The 20,596-nt window shown below is 43.5% G+C and overlaps 1 protein-coding gene across 3 annotated transcripts in view; it reads left to right on the forward strand.

Moving 5' to 3' along the window:
- Positions 1–20,596, forward strand: part of slc15a2 (solute carrier family 15 member 2) — a 243,672-nt gene that overhangs the window by 125,069 nt on the left and 98,007 nt on the right. For all 3 annotated transcript variants that reach the window (XM_063052514.1, XM_063052516.1, XM_063052515.1), the window contains 2 exons: positions 15,319–15,363; positions 15,476–15,508. In XM_063052514.1, the coding sequence (XP_062908584.1) occupies positions 15,319–15,363; positions 15,476–15,508 (78 nt within the window). The remainder of the gene's footprint in view (positions 1–15,318; positions 15,364–15,475; positions 15,509–20,596) is intronic.

The raw sequence follows: 20,596 nt of genomic DNA on the forward strand, positions 1-20,596 counted from the left end.
AGGATGAGAGGTGACCTGATAGAGATGTACAAGATGATGAGATGCATTGATCGTGTGGACAGTCAGAGGCTTTTCCCCAGGGCTGAAATGGCTAACACGAGGGGGCACAGTTTTAAGGTGCTTGGAAGTAGGTACAGAGGAGATGTCAGGGGTAAGCTTTTTATGCAGAGAGTGGTGAGTGTGTGGAATGGGCTGCTGGCAATGGTGGTGGAGGCAGATACGATAGGGTTTTTTAAGAGACTCATGGATAGGTACGTGGAGCTTAGAAAAATAGAGGACTATGGGTAACCCTAGTTAATTTCTAAAGTAAGTACATGTTTGGCACAGCATTGTGGGCCGAAAGGCCTGTATTATGCTGTAGGTTTTCTATGTTTCTATGTTTCAAAGGTAGCACACATGAGGTTGCTTATAAGCTAAAAGCCCATGGTGGCTTTATTTCAAAGTTTGCTGACAATATGACGATAGCTGAGGGGGGGGGCGGGGCGCAAGAAGTTTTGAGGAAGTAGAGAGGCTGCAGAAGGACTTGGACAGATTAGGAGAATAGGAAAATAGGCAAAGAAATGGCAGATGGAATATAGTATAAGGAAGTGCATGGTCATGCACTTTGGTAGAAGAAATGAAAGGGTTGTCTGTTTTCTAAATGGAGAGAAAATACAAAAAACTGAGATGCAAAGGGACTTGGGAGTCCTTGTGCAGGATTTCCTAAAGGTTAATTTGTAGGTTGAGTCTGTGGTGAGAAGGATCGTTTCAAGAGGAATAAAATATAAAAGCAGGGATGTAATGTTGAAACTTTATAGAGCACTGGTGAAGCCTCACTTGGCGTATTGAGAACATGTTTAGTCCCCTTATTTTAGAAAGAATGTGCAAAAACTGGAGACCATTCAAGGGATGGTCACAAAAATAATTCCAGGATTGAATGGCTTGTTGTATGAAGAGTGTTTGATGGCTCTGGGCCTGTATACACTGGAGTTCAGAAGAATGAGGCCTGACTAAATTGAATCCTATCGAATGGTGAAAGGCCTCAATAGAGTGGATGTGGAGAGGATGTTTCCTGTGGTGAGAGAATCTAAGACCAGAGGACACAACCTCAGATGGAGCTGAGAGTAAAATTAGATCAGCTATGATGAAATGGCAGACCAGACTCGATGGGCCAAATGGCCTGATTCTGCTCTATATTATGGTCTTATATAAAATACGAGCAGGAATAGGCCATTCAGCCCTTCAAACATGCTCTAATATTTAATACAGTCGTGGCTAATTGCGAGGTTAATGGCCAATCTCCAATTCAGTAACCTGTTCCAGCTTTCCCCGCAACACACACAAATACCATGGTGAAACAGTAGTGTCGTTTTTCACAAATAAAATGGCAGAGGTGTTTAAGTTTAGGGGCATGGACTGGCAGGCCAGTTGTGGAAATGTGGTGCTTGATCCCAGGTTTTGTGACTGTGGTTAAGAACGTGGGCTTGGTGAGTTTTGGAATTCGCCCAGCAGTTGAGTGAACTCATGTGTTGCAGTGATGCACTTGACCAAGTTGTTGTGGGGAACTTACTGAGCGAGCAGGGTAACAACCCAAAGTCCTTGACATCCAAAAGACAGTAGTTCTTAAGACCAACAGTGTCTGGGCACACGGGAGATCTGTGCTGAACAGAGGTCTAGTCGCTTTAGCAAGGATGAAGTCCCATGTCTAATGGCACCCACTGAAGCAGAGCGTCGCCCGTCATGTCCTGTAAGTCTGGATCCTGCTGCCACTGGTGGCCTCCAGTGAGGTTTCTTTGCTTTTTACCTTCTGATCAATAGCTCTGCTGGTAGCACACTCACTTGAGCGCCTGTGTCACACAGGAAATGCTGCCTTGAAAGTGTGCTGGTAGATGACCCCACAGTAAAAGCACAGACTTGGTGTTGGAGGCCCTGCTGACCGGGCTTATTGAGGCAGGGAAAGGAGGAGGAATTATGCACCTTTACCTGGTTGAGTGTAGACTACCAGCCATTTTATCAAGCTTCCTATAGTCCTCCATGGGTATATTAGCAAGGTCTATGTGAACTTGCTCAGATATTTGCTGCATAAAGGGTTCTTTAAAAATAAAACAAGGGTGGTGATTTTCCAGGAGAGACAGTATGTGGTCCATTAGCTCCAAAGGCCTCGCATGCCACAGGCAGGCAAGGAGAGCAACTGTTTGGCGCGCTCAGACTCCAGTAGTCCAAAAGACTGCAATAGGTGAGTTTTCAGCATACTATACCTATTGTGTTCAGGCTGGTATTCATGCAGACTCGCTGCTCTTGCTGCTATGGAACCACTGAATGACATAACTATGTATTAATATTTGGTGTTGTCCTTGAAGATTTCTCTCAGCATGAATTGGCCCTCAGTTTGTACAAACCAAGCGATAGCATTTTACTCCAAAATTCCAGCAGTGTCAAAGTGACTGCGTTGGCTGACCCATGCTGAATAACTCAAGGATCATCCTCAAGCTTCGGGGTCTCCAGTGGAGGTCTTTGCAAATAAAATGGTAGAGGTGTTTTAAGGATAAGGGAAACTAACAACTTCTTTATTGTTCACCAAAACACAGAACAGAAAGCTCGGTAAAAAATTGCACGTCATTACATCATCATGTCAGACCAGCCTATTAAGATGAACCTCAACTCAATGTTGATGGTTGTGAATTATGCATATGTCTCCACCCTACAGTAGCATAGTGGTTAGCACAATGCTATTACAGCTGGAGCATTGGCATTCAGAGTTCAATTCTGGCATCCTCTGTAAGAAATTCATACATCCTTCCTGTGAGCACATGGGTTTCCTTCAGTTGTTCCAGTTTCTCCCCAGAGTCCAAAAACATGTCAGTTTCAGGTTATTTGGTGATTCTAAATTGTCCTGAGATTAGGCTAGTGTTAAATAGGTAGTTTGCTGGATGGTGCTGCCCATTGGCTGGGCCGGAAGGGCCTGTTACCCCCTGTATCTCTGAATAAATATATAATAAATAAAATCATGGGGGAACAAATCAGATCAGGTAGCAGTTATAGAGGAAAATGAACAGGAAACGTTTCGGGCTGAGATCCTTTGCTGACTGTTGATTGCCCCATACAGATGCTGAGTTCCAGTATTTTGTGTGTGTTGCCCTGGATTCCCAGTATCTGCAGTCTCTTGTGTCTAACTTTCTCTCACATGCAAGAGAAAATCTGCAGATGCTGGAAATACAAAGCAACACTAAATGCTGGATGAACTAAGCGGGCCAGACAGCATCTATGGAGAAGAATAAATAGTCAAAGCTTCGGGCCGAGACCCTTCTTCAGGACTGGAAAGGAAGGGGAGAAGTCTTGATTCCCTCTAGCTTGAAGAACAATATCTTGGATACATTTACTGATTTTGCTTTCTGTGTTGGAGAGTTCCACAGGTTCACCACAAGCTTGGAAACTTTCCTGGCTTGGAAACGTACTGCTGTTCCTCTATTGTCACAAGACTCAAACCTTGACTTTTTCATTCATTCATTCAAGGGATTGGGCTTCACAGCCTGAGCCAGTATTTACACATATACATAGAGTATTACAGCACAGTACAGGGCCTTTGGCCCACAACGTTGTGCTGATCTATTAACTTGCTTTGAGATCAATCTAACCCTTTCCATCCTACATTAGCCTCCACTTTTCTACCACTTAAATGCCACTAATATATCTGCCTCTACCACCAATTCCGGCAGAGCATACCATACACCCACCAGTCTCTATATAAAGAACTTACCTCTCACAGCTCCTCCCCATGCTTTCCACCAACCTCCTTAAAAATATGCCCCCTTGTATTAGTTATTTCCACCCTTCAAAAAAATCGTTGGCTTTCCAATCGATCTATGTCTCTTAGCATCTTGTACAGCTCTATGATAAAAGGCATAGGGATATATAAGAAATTTAGTCTTGTGGTGATGAAGGAATAGTGGTAAATATCTATTTAATATCCTATCCTTAACTTTCTTTGAGAAGATGGTGGTGAGCTTCCTTCCTGAATTGCTGCAGTCCTTGAGGTGTTGGTATGTCTGACACACAAGCACTGTGACTGTAAAGGAGGGATTCAGCAGCAGGTCAGGCAGTAACTGTGCAGGGGAATGGACAGTCAACATCACTAAGCTGGAGAGGAGGTAGCTTGTATAAAAGAGAAAAGGGTGGGGCAAGAGCTGGTGGGGAGAGTGGAAATAGAAACAGAGGCTGGGAGATGATAGGTGAAAGTGGCAAGGGCTGAAGGTGATGAATCTAATAGGAAAAGAAAATGGAACATGGAAGCAAATAAGTGAAATGGGATGGTTAGATGGGAACATTGGGGTGAAGGGACTCGTTGTGTGGGCCATGAGTAGAGAGTGGCTGACGGAGGGAGACAGGTGATGAGGACTCTGGTGGATATAGAACATAAAACATAGACCAGTACAACACAGTACAGTACTCCAACATAAGACCATAAAACCATAAGACATAGGAGCAAAATTAGGCTATTCAGCCTATCATCTACTCCACCATTCCATCATGGCTGATCCCAGATCCCACTCAATCTCACACACCTGCCTTCTCACCATATCCTTTGCTGTCCTGAATGATTAGGAAACAATCAACTTCCACCTTAAGTATATGCACAGACTTGGCCTACACCACAGTCTGTGGCAAAGCATTCTGCAGATTTGCTACCCTCTGGCTAAAAAAAATTCCTACTTAACTCTGTAAAAAATGGTCACTCCTCAATTTTGAGTCTGTGCCCTCTAGTTCTGGATACCCCCACCTGAGGAAACATTCTCTCCACATCCACCCTATCTTGATATTTCAACATTCGGTAGGTTTCAATGAGATCCCCCCACATTTTTCTAAATTTCAGTGAGTACAGGCCCAAAGCTGCCAAACGCTCCTCATATGTTAACCCCTTCATTCCCAGAATCATCATCGTGAATTCCTCTGGGCTCTCTCCAATGACAACACATCCTTTCTGAGATAAGGGCCCAAAACTGTTGACAATACTCTAAATGCGGCCTGACTAGCGTCTTAGTGTCTCAGCATTATCTCTTTGCTTCTATATTCTATTCCCCTGAAATAAATGCCAACATTGTATTTTACTTTCTTTACCACAGACTCAACTTGTAAATTAACCTTCTGGGAGTCTTGCATGAGGACTCCTAAGTACCTCTACACCTCTGATGTTGAACCTTCTCCCCATTTAGGTAATAGGCCACATGATTATTCTTTTTATCAAAATGCATTATCATACATTTCCCAACACTGTATTCCATCTGCCACTTTGTTGCCCAGTGTTCCAATTTGCCTAATTCCTGCAGCACCTAACCCTTCTCTCTCACATAGACCTCCATTTTTCTTTCATGCGTGTGCCCATCTAAGAGTCTAATGTATCTGCCTCTACCATCACCCCGGCAGTGTACTCCCTGTAGCAATTACCTCTGACATCTCCCCTACACTTCCTCCAGTCACCTCCCTAATAGCTATTTTGTGTAGGAGGAGCTGGCTGGATCAGGAGACAGAAAACTGTAGAGGATGGGGAGTGTAATGTTTTACAGAAGCAGTGATCTGGATTCAATTCCTGCCACTGTCTGTAAGGAGTTTCTGTGTTTTCTGTGACCATGAGGTCTTCTCCCAGGTGCTCTACTTTCCTCCCACACTCCAAAGATGTAGGGTTAGGGTGAGTAAGCTGGGGCCTGCTGCGTTGGTGTCAGAAGCATGAGCAACACTTGCAGGCTGTTCCCAGCACAACCTTGAACTGTGTTGGTTAATGACACATTTCACTGTATGTTTCAAAGTAAATGTGACAAATAAAGCAAATCTTTAAAATTTATAGAGAGGAATCATTTCACCAAAGTTATCAGTGCCATTGGGTGGTATCATATCCCCATGCCAAGGGCCACTTGCAAAGGACTAGACTCAGCAACCTCAAGAAGGCAGCTCATTGCCAGTTTCTGCAGGACTGTTATCAGTCAGTTATAAATGCAGCCATAGCCACAGTCAGCCAAGTCCTGAAAAATTACTCTCTATGTAAAAAAACACAATAACAATGCAGTATAACACCACAGTTAGCACCGACAGGTCAACAGAAGATGCCATCTCTATGGCACTTCACTCTGCCCTGACCCACCTGGACAGCCCCAACTCTTACATCAGAATGCTGTTCATTGACTTTAGTTTGGCATTCAATACTGTGGTCCCCTCCAAGCTGATCGACAAACTTCACCAGCTTGGTATCAGCTCATCCCTCTGCAAATGGACCTTGGACTTTCTAACTAACAGACCCCAATCAGTTAAATTAGACAACCTCTTCTCCATTCTCGCCCTGAACATCGGCGTGCCTCAAGGCTGTGTGCTGAGCCCTCTTCTGTACTCCTTTTTCACCTATGACTGCATTCCTGTACACAGTTCTAACTCCATAATCAAGTTCGCAGACGACACCACGGTGGTTGGCCTGATCAGAGGGGATGACGAGGCAGCCTACAGGGACGAGGCCTAGCACCTGGCTGTGTGGTGTGCTGACAACAACCTGGCCCTTAACACCCAGAAGAACAAGGAGATCTTTGTGGACTTCAGGCATGCTAGGAGCCACACTCACGTCCCCATCGACATCAACGGAGCTGTAGTGGAGCGTGTATCAAGCTTCAAATTCCTCGGTGTCCACATTTCTGATGATCTCACCTGGTCCCTGAACTCCTCCATCCTGATCAAAAAGGCTCAGCAGCGCCTTTACTTCCAGTGGAGCATCAAGAAAGCTCACCTCTGTCCCAGGATACTGACAGACTTTTACCGCTGTACCATTGAGAGCATACTCACCAACTGCATCTCAGTGTGGTATGGCAATTGTCCCGTATCGGACCGCAAAGCACTCCAGCATGTGGTGAAAACTGCCCAGTGGATTATCGGCAGCCAATTGCCCACCATTGAGAACATCTACCATAAACGCTGCCTGGGCAGGGTGAAAAGCATTATCAAGGATGCATCTCACCCTAACTTTTTGCTCTCCTCCCATCCGGTAGGCGCTACAGGAGCCTCCGTTCCCGCACCAGCAGGCACAGGAAGAGCTTCTTCCCTGAGGCTGTGATCCTGTTGAACCTCACATCACAGCGCTAAACAGTATTGCATCCGTATTGTACTGTCTCAGTACTTTTATATTTGTGTGCTGTAGCAGTTACTTTTTATTCGCAGTTATTTTGTAAATAACATTATTCTTTGCATTTCTGGTTAGATGCTAACTGCATTTCATTGGCTTTGTATCTGTACTCGGCACAATGACAATAAAGTTGAACCTAACGTAACGTAACATAACCTAACCACACCACTGAATCATTAGTATTGACCTTGGGTGGACCTGTGTGGAGTTTACATGTTCTCCCAGTGTGACCTTCATCCAGTGCTCTGGTTTCCTCCCACATCCCAAGCTTTGTGGGTTAGTAGGTTAATTGGCCACTGTAAATTGCTGCTGATGTGTAGGAAAAGGCTAGAATATTTATTTATTTATTTATTTGTCAGTACAGCGCTGAGTACAACTGCAGACAGAGCAAAGAGTTAATTTGTAGCACAGAGGCAAAATTGAAAAGGGCAAAGAATACAGGACTGAAGATGCTGTATTTAAATGCGCATAGCCTTTGGAATAAGGTGGACGAACTCATGGCGTAATTAGAGATTGGCCAGTATGACAATGCGGGCATCACTGAGTCGTGGCTGAAAGAAGGTCATAGTTGGGAGTTTAACTTCAAAGGATATACTTTGTATTGAAAGGACAGACAAGAGTTTAAAAAAAAACATTAAAGGAATCATATATAGGCCTCCAAGTAGTAGCCCAGATGTGGGCTTGAGATTGCAAGGGCAGCTGGAAAAGGCATGTAATAAGGGTAACGTCACAATTGTAATGGAGGACTTCAATATGCAAGGGGATTGGGAAACTCAGGTTGGTGTTGGATCGCAGGATAGGGAATTTGTTGAATGCCTATGAGATGGAATTTTAGAGCAGTTTGTGCTCAAGCCTACTAGGGGAAAGTCTATCTTAGACTGGGTGTTGTGTAACAACCCAGATTTTATTAGTTATCTTGATGTAAAGGAACCCTTAAGAGGCAGTGATCATAATATCATTGAACTCATACTGCAGCTTGAGAGGGAGAAGCATAAGTCACATGTATAAGTATCAAAATGGAATAAAGGGAATTACAGAGGTGTGGGAGAGGAGCTTGCCCAAGCAGATTGCAAGGCAATACTGGCAGGGATGATGGCAGAACAGAGGTGGCTAAAGTTCGTGGGAAGAGTTCACAGGTGCGAAGTAGATATGTCCCACAGAAGTTGTTCTCAAATCATAGGGGTAAGCAACCATGGCTAACAAGGGAATTAAGGACTGCATAAGGTAAGGGGTGGGAAGTTCAAGGGGGATATTAGAGGAAGGGTTTTTTTACTCAGAGTGGTTGGTGCGTGGAATGCACTGCCTGAGTCAGTGGTGGAGGCAGATACACTAGTGAAGTTTAAGAGACTACTAGACAGGTATATGGAGGAATTTAACGTGGGGGGTTATATGGGAGGTAGGGTTTGAGGGTCGGCACAACCTTGTGGGCCGAAGGGCCTGTACTATGCTGTACTATTCTATGTTCTGTGTTCTAAAAGCCAAGGAAAGGGCTTAGAAGGTAGCAAAAGTGAGTGGGAAGTTGGATGATTGGCAAGCTTTTAAAATCTAACAAAAAGACAACTAAACAAAGCTATAAGAAGGGAAAAGATGAAATATGAGGGCAAAGTAGCCAATAATAGAAAAGAGTTGTTTCAGTTTAATATAAAGTGAAAGGGAGGTTGGAGTTGATATTGGACCACTGGAAAATGATGCTGGTGCAGTAGTAATGGGGGACAAAGAAATGGCAGATGAACTTAATGAGAACTTTGCAGCAGTCTTCTTTGTGTAAGACACAAGTAGTGTGCCAGAGGTCTGTGAGTGTCAGGGAGCAAGAGTGAGTGCCATTGCTGTTACAAAGGAAAAAGTGCAAGGTAAGCTTAAGGATATTAAGGTGGACCAGATGGACGACATCCCAGAGTCCTGAGAGAGGTTTCTGAAGAGACAACGAATGCATTGGTCATGATCTTTCAAGAATCACTTGATTTTGGCATGGTCCCGGAGGAGTGGAAGATTGCAAATGTCACTCTATTCTTTATGAAGGGAGGAAGTCAAATGAAAGAAAAGTATAGGCCGGTTAGCCTAACCTCAGTGGTTGGGAAAGTGTTAGAGTCTATTACTGAGGATTAGGTTCAGGGTACTTGGAGACTAATGATAAAATAGGTCAAAGCCAGCATGGTTTTTCTAAAGGGTGCTCTTGCCTAACAAATCTGTTAGGGTTCTTAAAAGAAGTAACAACCAGGTGGACAAAGGAGAGGCAGTGGATGTCATTTACTTCGATTTTCAGAAGGCATTTGATAAGGTGCCACACTTGATCGAGGCACAAGTGCACAAGCGCGTGGACATCATCCAGTGAGAACAGCAAGAAGAGTTTAAAAAGAAGACAGCTTTATAGAGCCTTCAAGCGAAGGGGGATGAGAGGTGACCTGATAGAGGTCTTAAGAGCATCTTAAACACTTTTGTCATAGCTGCCTCCACTATCACCTTTAACAGCACATTTCAGCCACCAATCACTCTCTGTGTCAAAAAATTCATTTTAAACTTACCCCCTTCTCATCTTAAGAGCATGCATTTTAGTATTAGACTTTTTGACCCTGGGAGAAAGGTTCCGGCATTCTATATCTGCCTGTCGTAAGTTTATAAACTTCTATCAGATCTCCCCTCCAGCTCCACAGCTCCATAGAGCTGTAGAGTCATAGAACCATGGAGTCATAGTGTCATAGAGTTATAGATCATTGATCGCTTGACAGGCATTGATCATGTGGATAGTCAGAGGCTTTTTCCCAGGGCTGAACTGGCTAGTACGAGAGGGCACAGTTTTAACGTGCTCGGAAGTACATACAGAGGAGATGTCAGGGGTAAGTTTTTTACTCAGAGAGTGGTGATTGTGTGAAATGGGCTGCCAGCAATGGTGGTGGAGGCGGATAAGATAGGGTCTTTAAAGAGACTCCTGGATAAGTACATGGAGCTTAGAAAAATAGAGAGCTATGGGTAATCCTAGGTAATTTCTAAGGTAGGGACATGTTCGGCACAGCTCTGAGAGCCGAAGGGCCTGTATTGTGCTGTAGGTTTTCTATGTTTCTATGTTCTATGAGGCTGCTTAACAAGGTAAAATTCTATAGTGTTACAGGAAATATACTGGCAGGGATAGAGGAATGGCTGACAGGCAGGATGCAGCAATGGGAACAAAGCAGACCTTTCTTGGTTGGCTACCAGTGACTACTAGTGTTCCTCAAGGGTTAGTGTTGGGACTGCTACTTCTCACATTGTTTATCAATGATTTAGTTCTGGGATTGTAGACATGTCATATTCTGCATGGAGGCCGGAGACCAGTGGTGTGCCTCAGGGATCTGTTCTGGGACTCCTACTCTTTGTGATTTTTATAAATGACCTGGATGAGGAAGTGGAGGATGGGTTAGTAAATTTGCTGATGACACAAAGGTTGGGGGTGTTGTGGATAGTGTGGAGGGCTGTCAGAGGTTACAAAGGGACATTGATAGGATGCAAACGTGGGCTGAGAAGTGGCAGATGGAGTTCATCCAGATAAGTGTGATGTGGTTCATTTTGGTAGGTCAAATATGACGGCAGAATATAGCATTAATAGTAAGACTCTTGGCAGTGTGTAGGATCAGAGGAACATTGGGGTCCAAGTCATAGGACACTCAAAGCTGTTACGCAGGTTGATTCTGTGGTTAAGAAGGCATACGGTGCATTGGCCTTCATCAATCGTGGGATTGAACTTAAGAGTCAAGAGGTAATGTTACAGCTATATAGGACCCTGGTCAGACCCCACGTGGAGTACTGTGCTCAATTCTGGTTGCCTCACCACAGGAAGGACGTGGAAACAATAGAAAGGGTGCAGAGGAGATTTACGATGTTGTAGATTGGGGAGCAAGCCTTATGAGAATAAGTTGAGTGAACTTGGCCTTTTCTCCTTGGAGCAACGGAGGATGAAAGGCATTGATTGTGTGGATAGTCAGAGGCTTTTCCCCAGGGCTGAAATTGCTAGCATGAGAGGGCATAGTTTTAAGGTGCTTGGAAATAGGTACAGAGATGTCAGGGGTAAGTTTTTACACAGAGAGCAGTGAGTGCCAGTGGCAGTGGTGGAGGTGGAAACAATAGGGTCCTTTTAGAGACTCTTGGATGGCTACGTGGAGCTTAGAAAAATAGAGGGCTATGGGTAAAACCTAGGTAGTTCTAAGGCAGAGACATGTTCAGCACAACTTCGTGGGCTGAACGGCCTGTATTGTGCTGTATGTTTTCTATGTTTCTATGTTTCTCGAGAACCCTCTCCTAATTCTACCATCTTGACTGGCTGACACAACATTCCTAAATTGAACAACATTGCCTCTGATCTTTTAGTTGAACCCAAACCATTCTAAAAGAACACACTGCTTTTCCAGAACTGCTAAGATGGAATGTCCACAGCATAGCATTAAAAATCTTAACCGGGGTATTGTACAAGTAATTATGACCAGTAACATGTAATTAAACTAGTAAATCAAACTAGTTACGAGTGAGAGCAACCTTTTGCATGGTGGGGGCTACTTGAAAACAGCAAGTCTTGTTGGGAGTGAGTCTTATTTAATAAAATAAAAATAAAGAGGTGCAAGCAGAGCGGCCATTGTTGGAGTGTGCCAGTGTTAGGGCGGTCAGTCTTTGGCTCAACAGGCTACAGCGAGCACAGATGAAGGCTAAAGTTGCCAAGTCTTTTGAAGTCATTTAGTTGATTTTAGAACTTAAGCTTAAAAAATTAGCGCCAAAGCTGCAGGGTGATAGGATGGTAGTTAAAGCAATGTAATCCTGCTTCTGTAAGATGTGGTCTCCCTGATAACTACATCTGCGGGAAGTGCTCCCTTCTTCAGCTCCTGACTGACAAAGTCAACGAACAGGAGCATGAGCTGGAATGTATTCAGAACCATTTGTAAGGCTGAAAACCTCATAGATATGACTTTTAATGAGGTTGTCATACCTGGAGCGCAGGCTTCAGTTAGTAAATGGGAGACCACCAAGAGAACTAAGATGAATAAGCAGTTAGTGCAGGATTCCCCTGTGGCCATTCCCCTCAGCAACAAATATACCCCTTTGGATACCGTTGAGGGTGATGACCTATCCAGGCAGCCAAGCCAGTGGCAATGTGGCCAGCTCTGAGGCTCAGGAAGAAAGGGTAAAGTCAGGTAAAACAATAGTGATAGGAGTCTTGATAGTTAGGGGGACGGACAGGAGATTATGTGATCGTGAAAAAATATGCCAGTATGGTGTGTTGTCTCCTCAGTGCTAGGGTCAAGAATGTTAGTCACTGCCCTCGAAGGAGCTGCTGGTTTGAGTCACTTCCCCTGGAAAGGCCTCTGGTTCAAGTCGATGCTCTTGGAGATGTTATTGAAATTCTGAGATTTATGGATTGGACTGTTGTTCAAACTAACTGCAAGTTCATATTGGCCTCTTCCAGTTCTATGTTTATTTTCATATTCGCACCCATTCTTTCTTGTAGCCAGTTGGTGGGCTGAGATCTTGGGGTTTGATGTTCTTGCTGTTGTTTCTCTGTGTGGGTGATCTGTTAGTCCCTTTGCAAGTGAGGGCTGGGTGGTTTGGAGTTTGCGAGTTTTTGTTCCTTTTTCCTTACGTGCGGGGGGGGGTGCGAATTAATCTCTCTCTTTCAACTACTTCTACAGTTTTCTGAATTTTATGGCTATCTGGAGGAGACAAATCTCAGAGTTATATTCTGCATACATACTTTGTTAATAAAAATGAAGTTTTGGACCTTTGGAGAAATGACAAATGTAAATAACCCTGATGAGAGTGATGTACAGGTCTCAGAACAATAGCCTGGTTGTGGGATACAAATTACAAAGGGAGATAGAAAACAGATGTAAAAAGGACAATGTTATGATAGTCATGGGGGGGGGCGGGTACGTTTCGATATGCAGGTAGATTGGGAAAATCAGGTTGGTGCTGAATCCCAAGAGAGGGAATTTGTAGAAAGCCTACAAGATAGCTTTTTAGAACAGTTTGCATTTGAACCACCAAGGGAAAGGCAATTCTGGACTCAGTGTTGTGTAATGAATCAAATTTGATTATGAAGCTTAAGGTAAAGGAACCCTTAGGGGAACAATGATTATAATCTGATAGAATTCACCCTATAGTTTGAGAAGGAGACAAAAAAGTCAGATGTATTAATATTACAGTGGAGTAAAGGGAAATTACCAAGGCATGAGAGAGGAGCTGGCCAGTGTTAACTGGAAGAAGACTCCAGCAGGGATGACAGTTGGTGCTGATAGAGGAAATTCAGAAGACACAACATAGATACATCCAACAGAAGTATTCTACAGAGAGGATGAGGCAAATATGGCTGACAAGGGAAGTTAAAAACAGCATGAAAGCAAAAGGGAGGGCATATGATATAGCAAAAATATGGGAAGTTAGAGGATTGGGAAGCTTTTAAAAACCAACAGTAGGCAAGTAAAAAAGTCATAAGGAGAACAAAGATGAAATATGAAGGAAAGCTAGGCAATAATATAAAAGATACCAAATGTTTTTTTCAGGTATGTAAAGAGTAAAACTGAGGTGAGAGTGGATATTGGACCACTGAAAAATGACTCTGGAGAATTAGTAATGGGGACAAAGAAATGGCAAATGAATTTAATAAGTATTTTGCATCAGTCTGAGTGATTGTGGAGGAATTACTTGGATTTTCTGAAGATCTTTTACAAGGTGCCACACATGAGGCTGCATTACAAGATAAGAGCCCACAATATTACAGGAAATATACTAGCATGGATAGAAGATTGGCTGAATGGTGAGACAAAGAGTCAGATTAAAGGGGGCCTTTTCTGGTTGAAAAGTGAGTCCTTGAGCAGGATTCCCGAAAGGTTAACTTGCAGTTTAAGTTGGTGGTAAGGGAGGCAAATGCAATGTTAGCATTCAGTTCAAGCCAAATAGAATATAAGAGCAAGATGTAATGCTAAGGCTTTATAAGGCATTGGTCAGACTACACATGGAATAATGTGAGCAATTTTAGTCCCCTTATCTAAAAAGAGATGAGCTGGTATTGGAGAGGGTCCAGAGGAGGTTCGTGAGAATGATTATAGGAATTACAAGATTCATGCATGAGAAGTGTTTGATTCCTCCGGACCTAAACTCACTGGAGTTTAGAACAATGGGGGAAAATCTCATTGAAATCGCTCAAATATTGAAAGGCCTTAGTACAGTGGATGTGGAAATATTTCCTATAGTGGGGGAGACTCAAACCACAGGATAGACACTGAATAGAAGGCGTCCATTTAGAACAGAGACGAGGAGGAATGTCTTTAGCTAGAGAATGTTGCATCTGTGGAATTCGTTGCCATGGACAGCTGTGGTGGCAAAGTCATTATGGAGATTTAAAGCAGATGTTGATGGTTTCTTGATTAGTCAGAGCATCAAAGGTTATGGAGAGAAAACAGGAGAATGTAGTTGAGAGGAATAATAAATAGCCTTGATGGAATGGCAGAGCAGATGTCTTAAGGTCTTATAGTCTTAATTAGTTCAGAATAACATCATGGGCCACAGGGCCTGTTCCCGAGCCCTGCTGTTCTGTGCTCTATGTAATAATATAATGGGATTAATGTAAAATCAGTGTAACCAGCGGTCTGATGGTCAACATAGACCCAATGGGCAAAAAAGCCTGTTTCTGCATTATAGGACTCCATGTCACTGAGGAAGCTTGTACCTACCAGGTTTCCTCTATAACCATGGTAACCAAAAGGCCTAAAGCACACATAGATCTCCAGAGGCAATGATAAGCATTATGAAAGTGTAACTCTATTGCTATTGCTTTAAGTAAAAAGAATTTAGAAACTATTTTATCACCTGCATACTCGATACATGCTGAAGTTAGAAAAGAAAGTCATAGAAAGCAAGTTGTTTCTTTAGCAAAACATACAAAATGCTGGAGGAACTCAGCAGGCCAGACAGCATCTATGGAAGGGAATAAACAGTCAACGTTTCAGTAAGAAGGTGGGAGGTGGGTAAAGAGTATAAGCTGGTTTCTCCCCTTCCTTTCCCATCCGGAAAGGGTCTCAGTCCAAAAGGGTTGACTGTTTATTCCCCTCCATTGATATTGCCTGATTTGCTGAATTTGTCCAGCATTTTGTGTGTGTTGCTGCAGAATTGTTTCTTTACCTGACACACTGAAGGTATAGTATCTGATGTTGTTTGCTTATTGCCAGGGATCACGCTGGACACTGCAGGCCACCAGAATGAACGCCGACTTTGTAAGTAAGCATTCTCTGACATTTCTTCCTTTACTGTCATACTAATTTGATGATGTCTTCTCCATGCATCTTCACTACGCGTTGAACTAACAACTGAAAACTCTTATTTCAGGGTGGATTTATCATACAACCTGATCAGATGCAGGTAACATGGAATATATTTCAAACTCAAGTCTATTTCTATGTTTTGGGAATGATAGGAAGTGAGATTTAAGCTATCATACAGAACATAGAACATTACAGTATAGTACAGGCCCTTTGACCCACAATGTTGTGACAACATTTTAACATACTCTGAGATCAATTTAACCCTTCCCTCCCATATAACCATACATTTTTCTTTCATTCATGGAATCATCAAAGATTCTCTCAACTATCCGTAATGTATCTGTCTCTACCACCAGACCTGGCAGCACATTCCATGCACTTACCAATCTTTGTGTTTAAAAAAAAACACCTACTTCTGAAATCTTTCATAAACTTCCTTCCTCTTCCAGGGAAGGTGGGACCTGTATAGAAGAGATGGTTTGCACCTGAACTGGAAGGGGACTAATACCCTAGTAGGAAGGTTTGCTAATGCTGCACGGTGGGGTTTAAACTAAAGTTCCAGGAGGATGGGAACCAGAGTGCCAGAATAGTTGGTGGAGAGGTTGTGGAAACAAATGTTGGTAAGACTTCTGAGTCGGGAATAAAAAGGTTGAGCATGGTGTGTCTAGTGTCTTGAGCTGCACATATTTCCATGCAAGAAGTATCATATGAAAGACAGATGAGCTTAGAGCATGGATCAACACCTGGAATTATGAAATTGTAGCCATCAGTGAAACTCAGTTGTAGGACTGTCAGCTCAATATTCCAGGGTGGATTTAAGCATGACAGAGAGAGAGGGATTAAAGGAGGAGTGGTGGCATTAATAGATAGGGGAAATGTCATGGCAATACTCCATCAGAGCATACTGGAGAACTCGTCTCATGAGGCATCGTGGGTGGAACTGAGAAATAATTTGATTGGGAGAAGTGTGTAGACACAATAGCTCATCATCGCACAAGACCTCTGAGAAGATTTTAAAAGTGAGGAGTTTCTTTCAGTGGGAGATTCGATTGGGAGAAGTGCACAGATGCAGTAGCTCATTATCACACAAGGCCGCTGAGAAGGTTCCAGGATAAAAGGGAGACACTGTCTAGCAGAGTGGTCATCGAAGGAGTGGTCATTGGAGTAGCATGAGTCAGAGTGGTAGGGCTTTGGATCATTGGGGCTTCGGTGAGGATGGGCCTAGATGAAGTAAGGAGGTAAGTTACTTTCATATCTCTTTTTCCATCTAATTTAAAAATAGTGGGCATGATTGCAAGGCCAATTTTCTGCTCTGGGTGTCAGATGTAGGACCAGGAGACTTCCAGCCTCCCAGATGGCCACATCTGCGCCAGGTGCATTGAGCTGCAGCTCCTTAGAGTTAGGGAACTGGAGCTGCAGCTCGATTACCTATGGCTTCTCAGGGAGAGTGAGGAGGTGATCGTTAGGAGATACAGGCAGGTAGTCACACTGGGGCCACCGGAGAGAGATAAGTGGGTGACTGTCAGGCGAGAAATAGGAGAGTGTCAGGTAGTGGAAAGCACCCCTATGGCCATCCTCTTAACAATAAGTACTCCACTTTGAATACTGTGGGGGGAGGGGACCTACCTGGCGGAAGCAATAGTGGCCGTGCCTCTGGCACTGAGTCTGACCCTGTGGCTCAGAGGGGCAGGGAACAGAAAAGAATGGCAGCAGTGACAGGGTACTCTGTACTTAGGGGGACAGATAGGCGATTCAGTGGGCATGAAAAAGAAACACAGGTGCTCTCAGATGCCAGAACTTGTGATGTTTCTGAACATGTCCACATTATCCTGAAATGGGAGGTTGAAGCTGAGAAGCAAGACTTCAAGGGTAGTAATCTCAGGATTGCTGCCTGTGCCACGTGATATTAAAGATAGGAATACAATGAGGCGACAGATAAATGCATGGCTGAAGGTTTGGAGCAGGGGGCATGGATTCAGATTTATGGATCATTGGAAATTTTCCTGGGCCAGGTGTGACCTGTACAAAAAGGATAGGTTGCACTTGAATCCGAGGGGGACCAATATCCTGGCAGGGAGGTTTGCTAATGCTATTGGGGAGAGTTTAAACTAGAATTGCTGGGGAGTTGGAACCGAAGTGAAGAGACGAGGGTGAGGCAGTTGGTGCACAAGAAGAGACAACTTGTAGGGAGTTTGTGGAGAAGGATAGGCAGATGTTACAGCAAATATGCACTCAGTCTGATGGTCTGAGATGTGTCTATTTTAATGCAAAGAATATCATGAACTTAGAGCGTGAATCAACACGTGGAAAAATGATTTGTGGCCATTACAGAGACTTGGATGTCTCAGGGGCAGAAATGGCTGCTGTGTGTGCCAGGTTTTAGATTTTTCAAAAAGGGTGGGGAGGAAGGCAAAAGAGGAGGGGGTCATAGAGGAATTATCTACTGACTCAGTGTGGGTTGAAGTCAGAAACAACAGAGGGGGCAATAACTCTACTGGGTGTTTTTTATAGACCCCCAAATAATAACAGGGACATTGAGGACCAGATAGTGAGGCAGATTCTGGAACGGTGCAATGATAATAGGGTTGTTGTGATGGAAGATTTTATCTTTTCTAATATTGACTGGCATCTCCTTAGCGCAAAGAGTTTAGATGGGGTGGAGTTTGTTAGGTGTGCTCAGGAAGGTTTCCTGATGCAATATTGTGACAAGCCAAAGAGAGGAAAGGCTATACTTGATCTGGTATGGAAATGAACCTGGTCAGGTGTCATATCTCTCAGTGGGAGAGCATTTGGAGGTAGTGATCACAACTCTACCTCCTTTACCATAGCGCTGGAGAGGGATAGGAGCAGATAATTTGGGAAAGCATTAAATTGGGGTAGGGGGAAATATGATGCTATTAGGCAGGAACTTGGGAACATAAATTGGGAACAGATATTCTCAGGGAAATGCACAGCAGAAAAGCGGTGAATGTTCAGGGAACATTTGCATGGCCTTCTGCAGAGGTTCCATGGAAGGAGGGAAAGGATGATAGGGTAAAAGAACCATGGTGTACAAAGGATGTGGAAAATCTAGTTAAGAAGAAAAGAAAAGCTTACGAAAGTTTCAAGAAACTAGGTACTGATAGAGTTCTAGAAAATTACAAGGTTGCCAGGAAAGATCTCAAGAATGGGATTAGGAGAGCAAGAAGGGGATGAAAAGGTCTAGGTGAGCAGGATTAAGGAAAACCCCAAGGCATTCTACAAGTATATGAAGAGCAAAAGGGTGAGTCATGTGAGAATAGGACCAATCAGGTGTGATAATGGAAATGTGTGCATGGAGTTGGAGGAGGTAGCGAAGGTACTTAAGGAATACTTTGCTTCAGTATTCACCAAGGAAAAGGACCTTGACAATTGTGGGGATGATTTACAGCAGACTGAAATGCTTGAGTATATAGGCATTAAGAAAGAGGATGTGTTGGAGCTTTTGAAAAGCATTAAGTTAGATAAGTCGCCAGAACTAGGTGAGGTATATCCCAGACTACTGTGGGAAGTGCGGGAGGTGATTGTTGAGCCTCTGGCGATGATCTTTGCATCATCAATAGGGACAGGAGAAGTACGGGAGGAATGGGGGTTGTTAATGTTGTTCACTTGTTCAAGAAAGGGAGTAGAGATAACCCAGGAAATTATAGACCAGTGAGTCTTACTTCAGTGGTGGGCAAGTTGTTGGAAGAGATCCTGAGAGGCAAGATTTATGAGCATTAGGAGAGACATAATCTAATTAAGGATAGTCAGCATGGCTTTATCAAGGGCAGGTCATGCCTTACAAGCCTGATTGAATTCTTTGAGGAGGTAATAAAACACATTGATGAAAGTAGAGCAGTGGATGCAGAGTATATGGATTACAGTAAGGCATTTGATAAGGTTCCCCATGCAAGGCTCATTCAGAAAGTAAGGAGGCATGGGATCCAAAGTGACCTTGTTTTTCAGAATTGGCTTGCCCACAGAAGGCAAAGGGTGGTTGTAGATGGTTTGTACTCTGCATGGAGGTTGGTGACCAGCAGTGTTCTGCAGGGATCTGTTCTGGGAACCCTCCTCTTAGTGATTTTTATAAATGACCTGGATAAAGAAGTTGGGGGGGGGGTGTTAGTATGTTTTCTGATGACACAAAGTTTGGGGGTATTGTGAATGGTCTGAAGGGTTGTCAGAGGTTACAGCAGGACATCAATGGGATGCAGAGCTGGGCTGAGAAGTGGCAGATGGAGTTCAACCCAGATAAGTGTGAAGTGGTTAATTTTGGTCAGTTAAATTTGAAGACAGAACATGGTATTAATGGTAAGACTCTTGGCAGTGAGGAAGATCAGAGAGATATTGGGGTCCATGTTTATAGGACACTCGCATCTGCTGCACAGGTTGACAGTGTTGTTAAGAAGGCATATGGTGTATTGGCCTTCATCAACCATGGGATTGAGTTCAAGAGTACTGTGTTCATTTCTGGTCATCTCACTACAGAAAGCATGTGGATATTATAGGGAGAGTGCAGAGGAAATTTACAATGATGTTTCCTGGATTGGAGGGCGTACATTATGAAAATAGGTTGAGCGAACTTGGCCTTTTCTCCTTGGAGTGACGGAGGATGAGAGGTGACCTGATAGAGGTGTATAAGATGATGAGAGGCATTGATTGTGTGGATAGCCAGAGGCTTTTTCCCAGGGTTGAAATGGCTAACATGAGGGGGCATAGTTTTAAGGTGCTTGGAAGTACGTTTGTAGGTACAGAGGGGATGTAATGGGTAACTTTTTCACACAAGAGAGTGGTGGGTGCGTGGAATGCACTGTCAGCATCAGTACTGGAGGTGCATGCAATAGGGTCTTTTAAGAGATAGTTTGTTAAATGTGTTCAGGAATGTTTTTTTTCAGTATGTAGAAACCCCAATGAGAGGGCACGTGATATTGAATCTGCTATTGAGGAATGAGACAGGACAAGTTTGTATTGGAGAACATTTTGTATCAAGTGACCACCATGCCATTAGATTCAAAGTAATTATGCAAAACAATAGGTCTGATCCATGGATTGAGTTTCTAAATTGGAGAAAGGGCAATTTTGATGTTATCAGAAAGGATCTGGCAAGTGTGGATTAGGACAGGCTTTTTAATAGCAAAGATGTACTTGGTAAGTGGGAGGCCTTCAGAAATGATATTTTGAGAGT

The sequence above is a fragment of the Mobula hypostoma genome, chromosome 6, assembly GCF_963921235.1.
Source record: "Mobula hypostoma chromosome 6, sMobHyp1.1, whole genome shotgun sequence".
Classification (NCBI taxonomy): Eukaryota; Metazoa; Chordata; class Chondrichthyes; order Myliobatiformes; family Myliobatidae; genus Mobula; species Mobula hypostoma.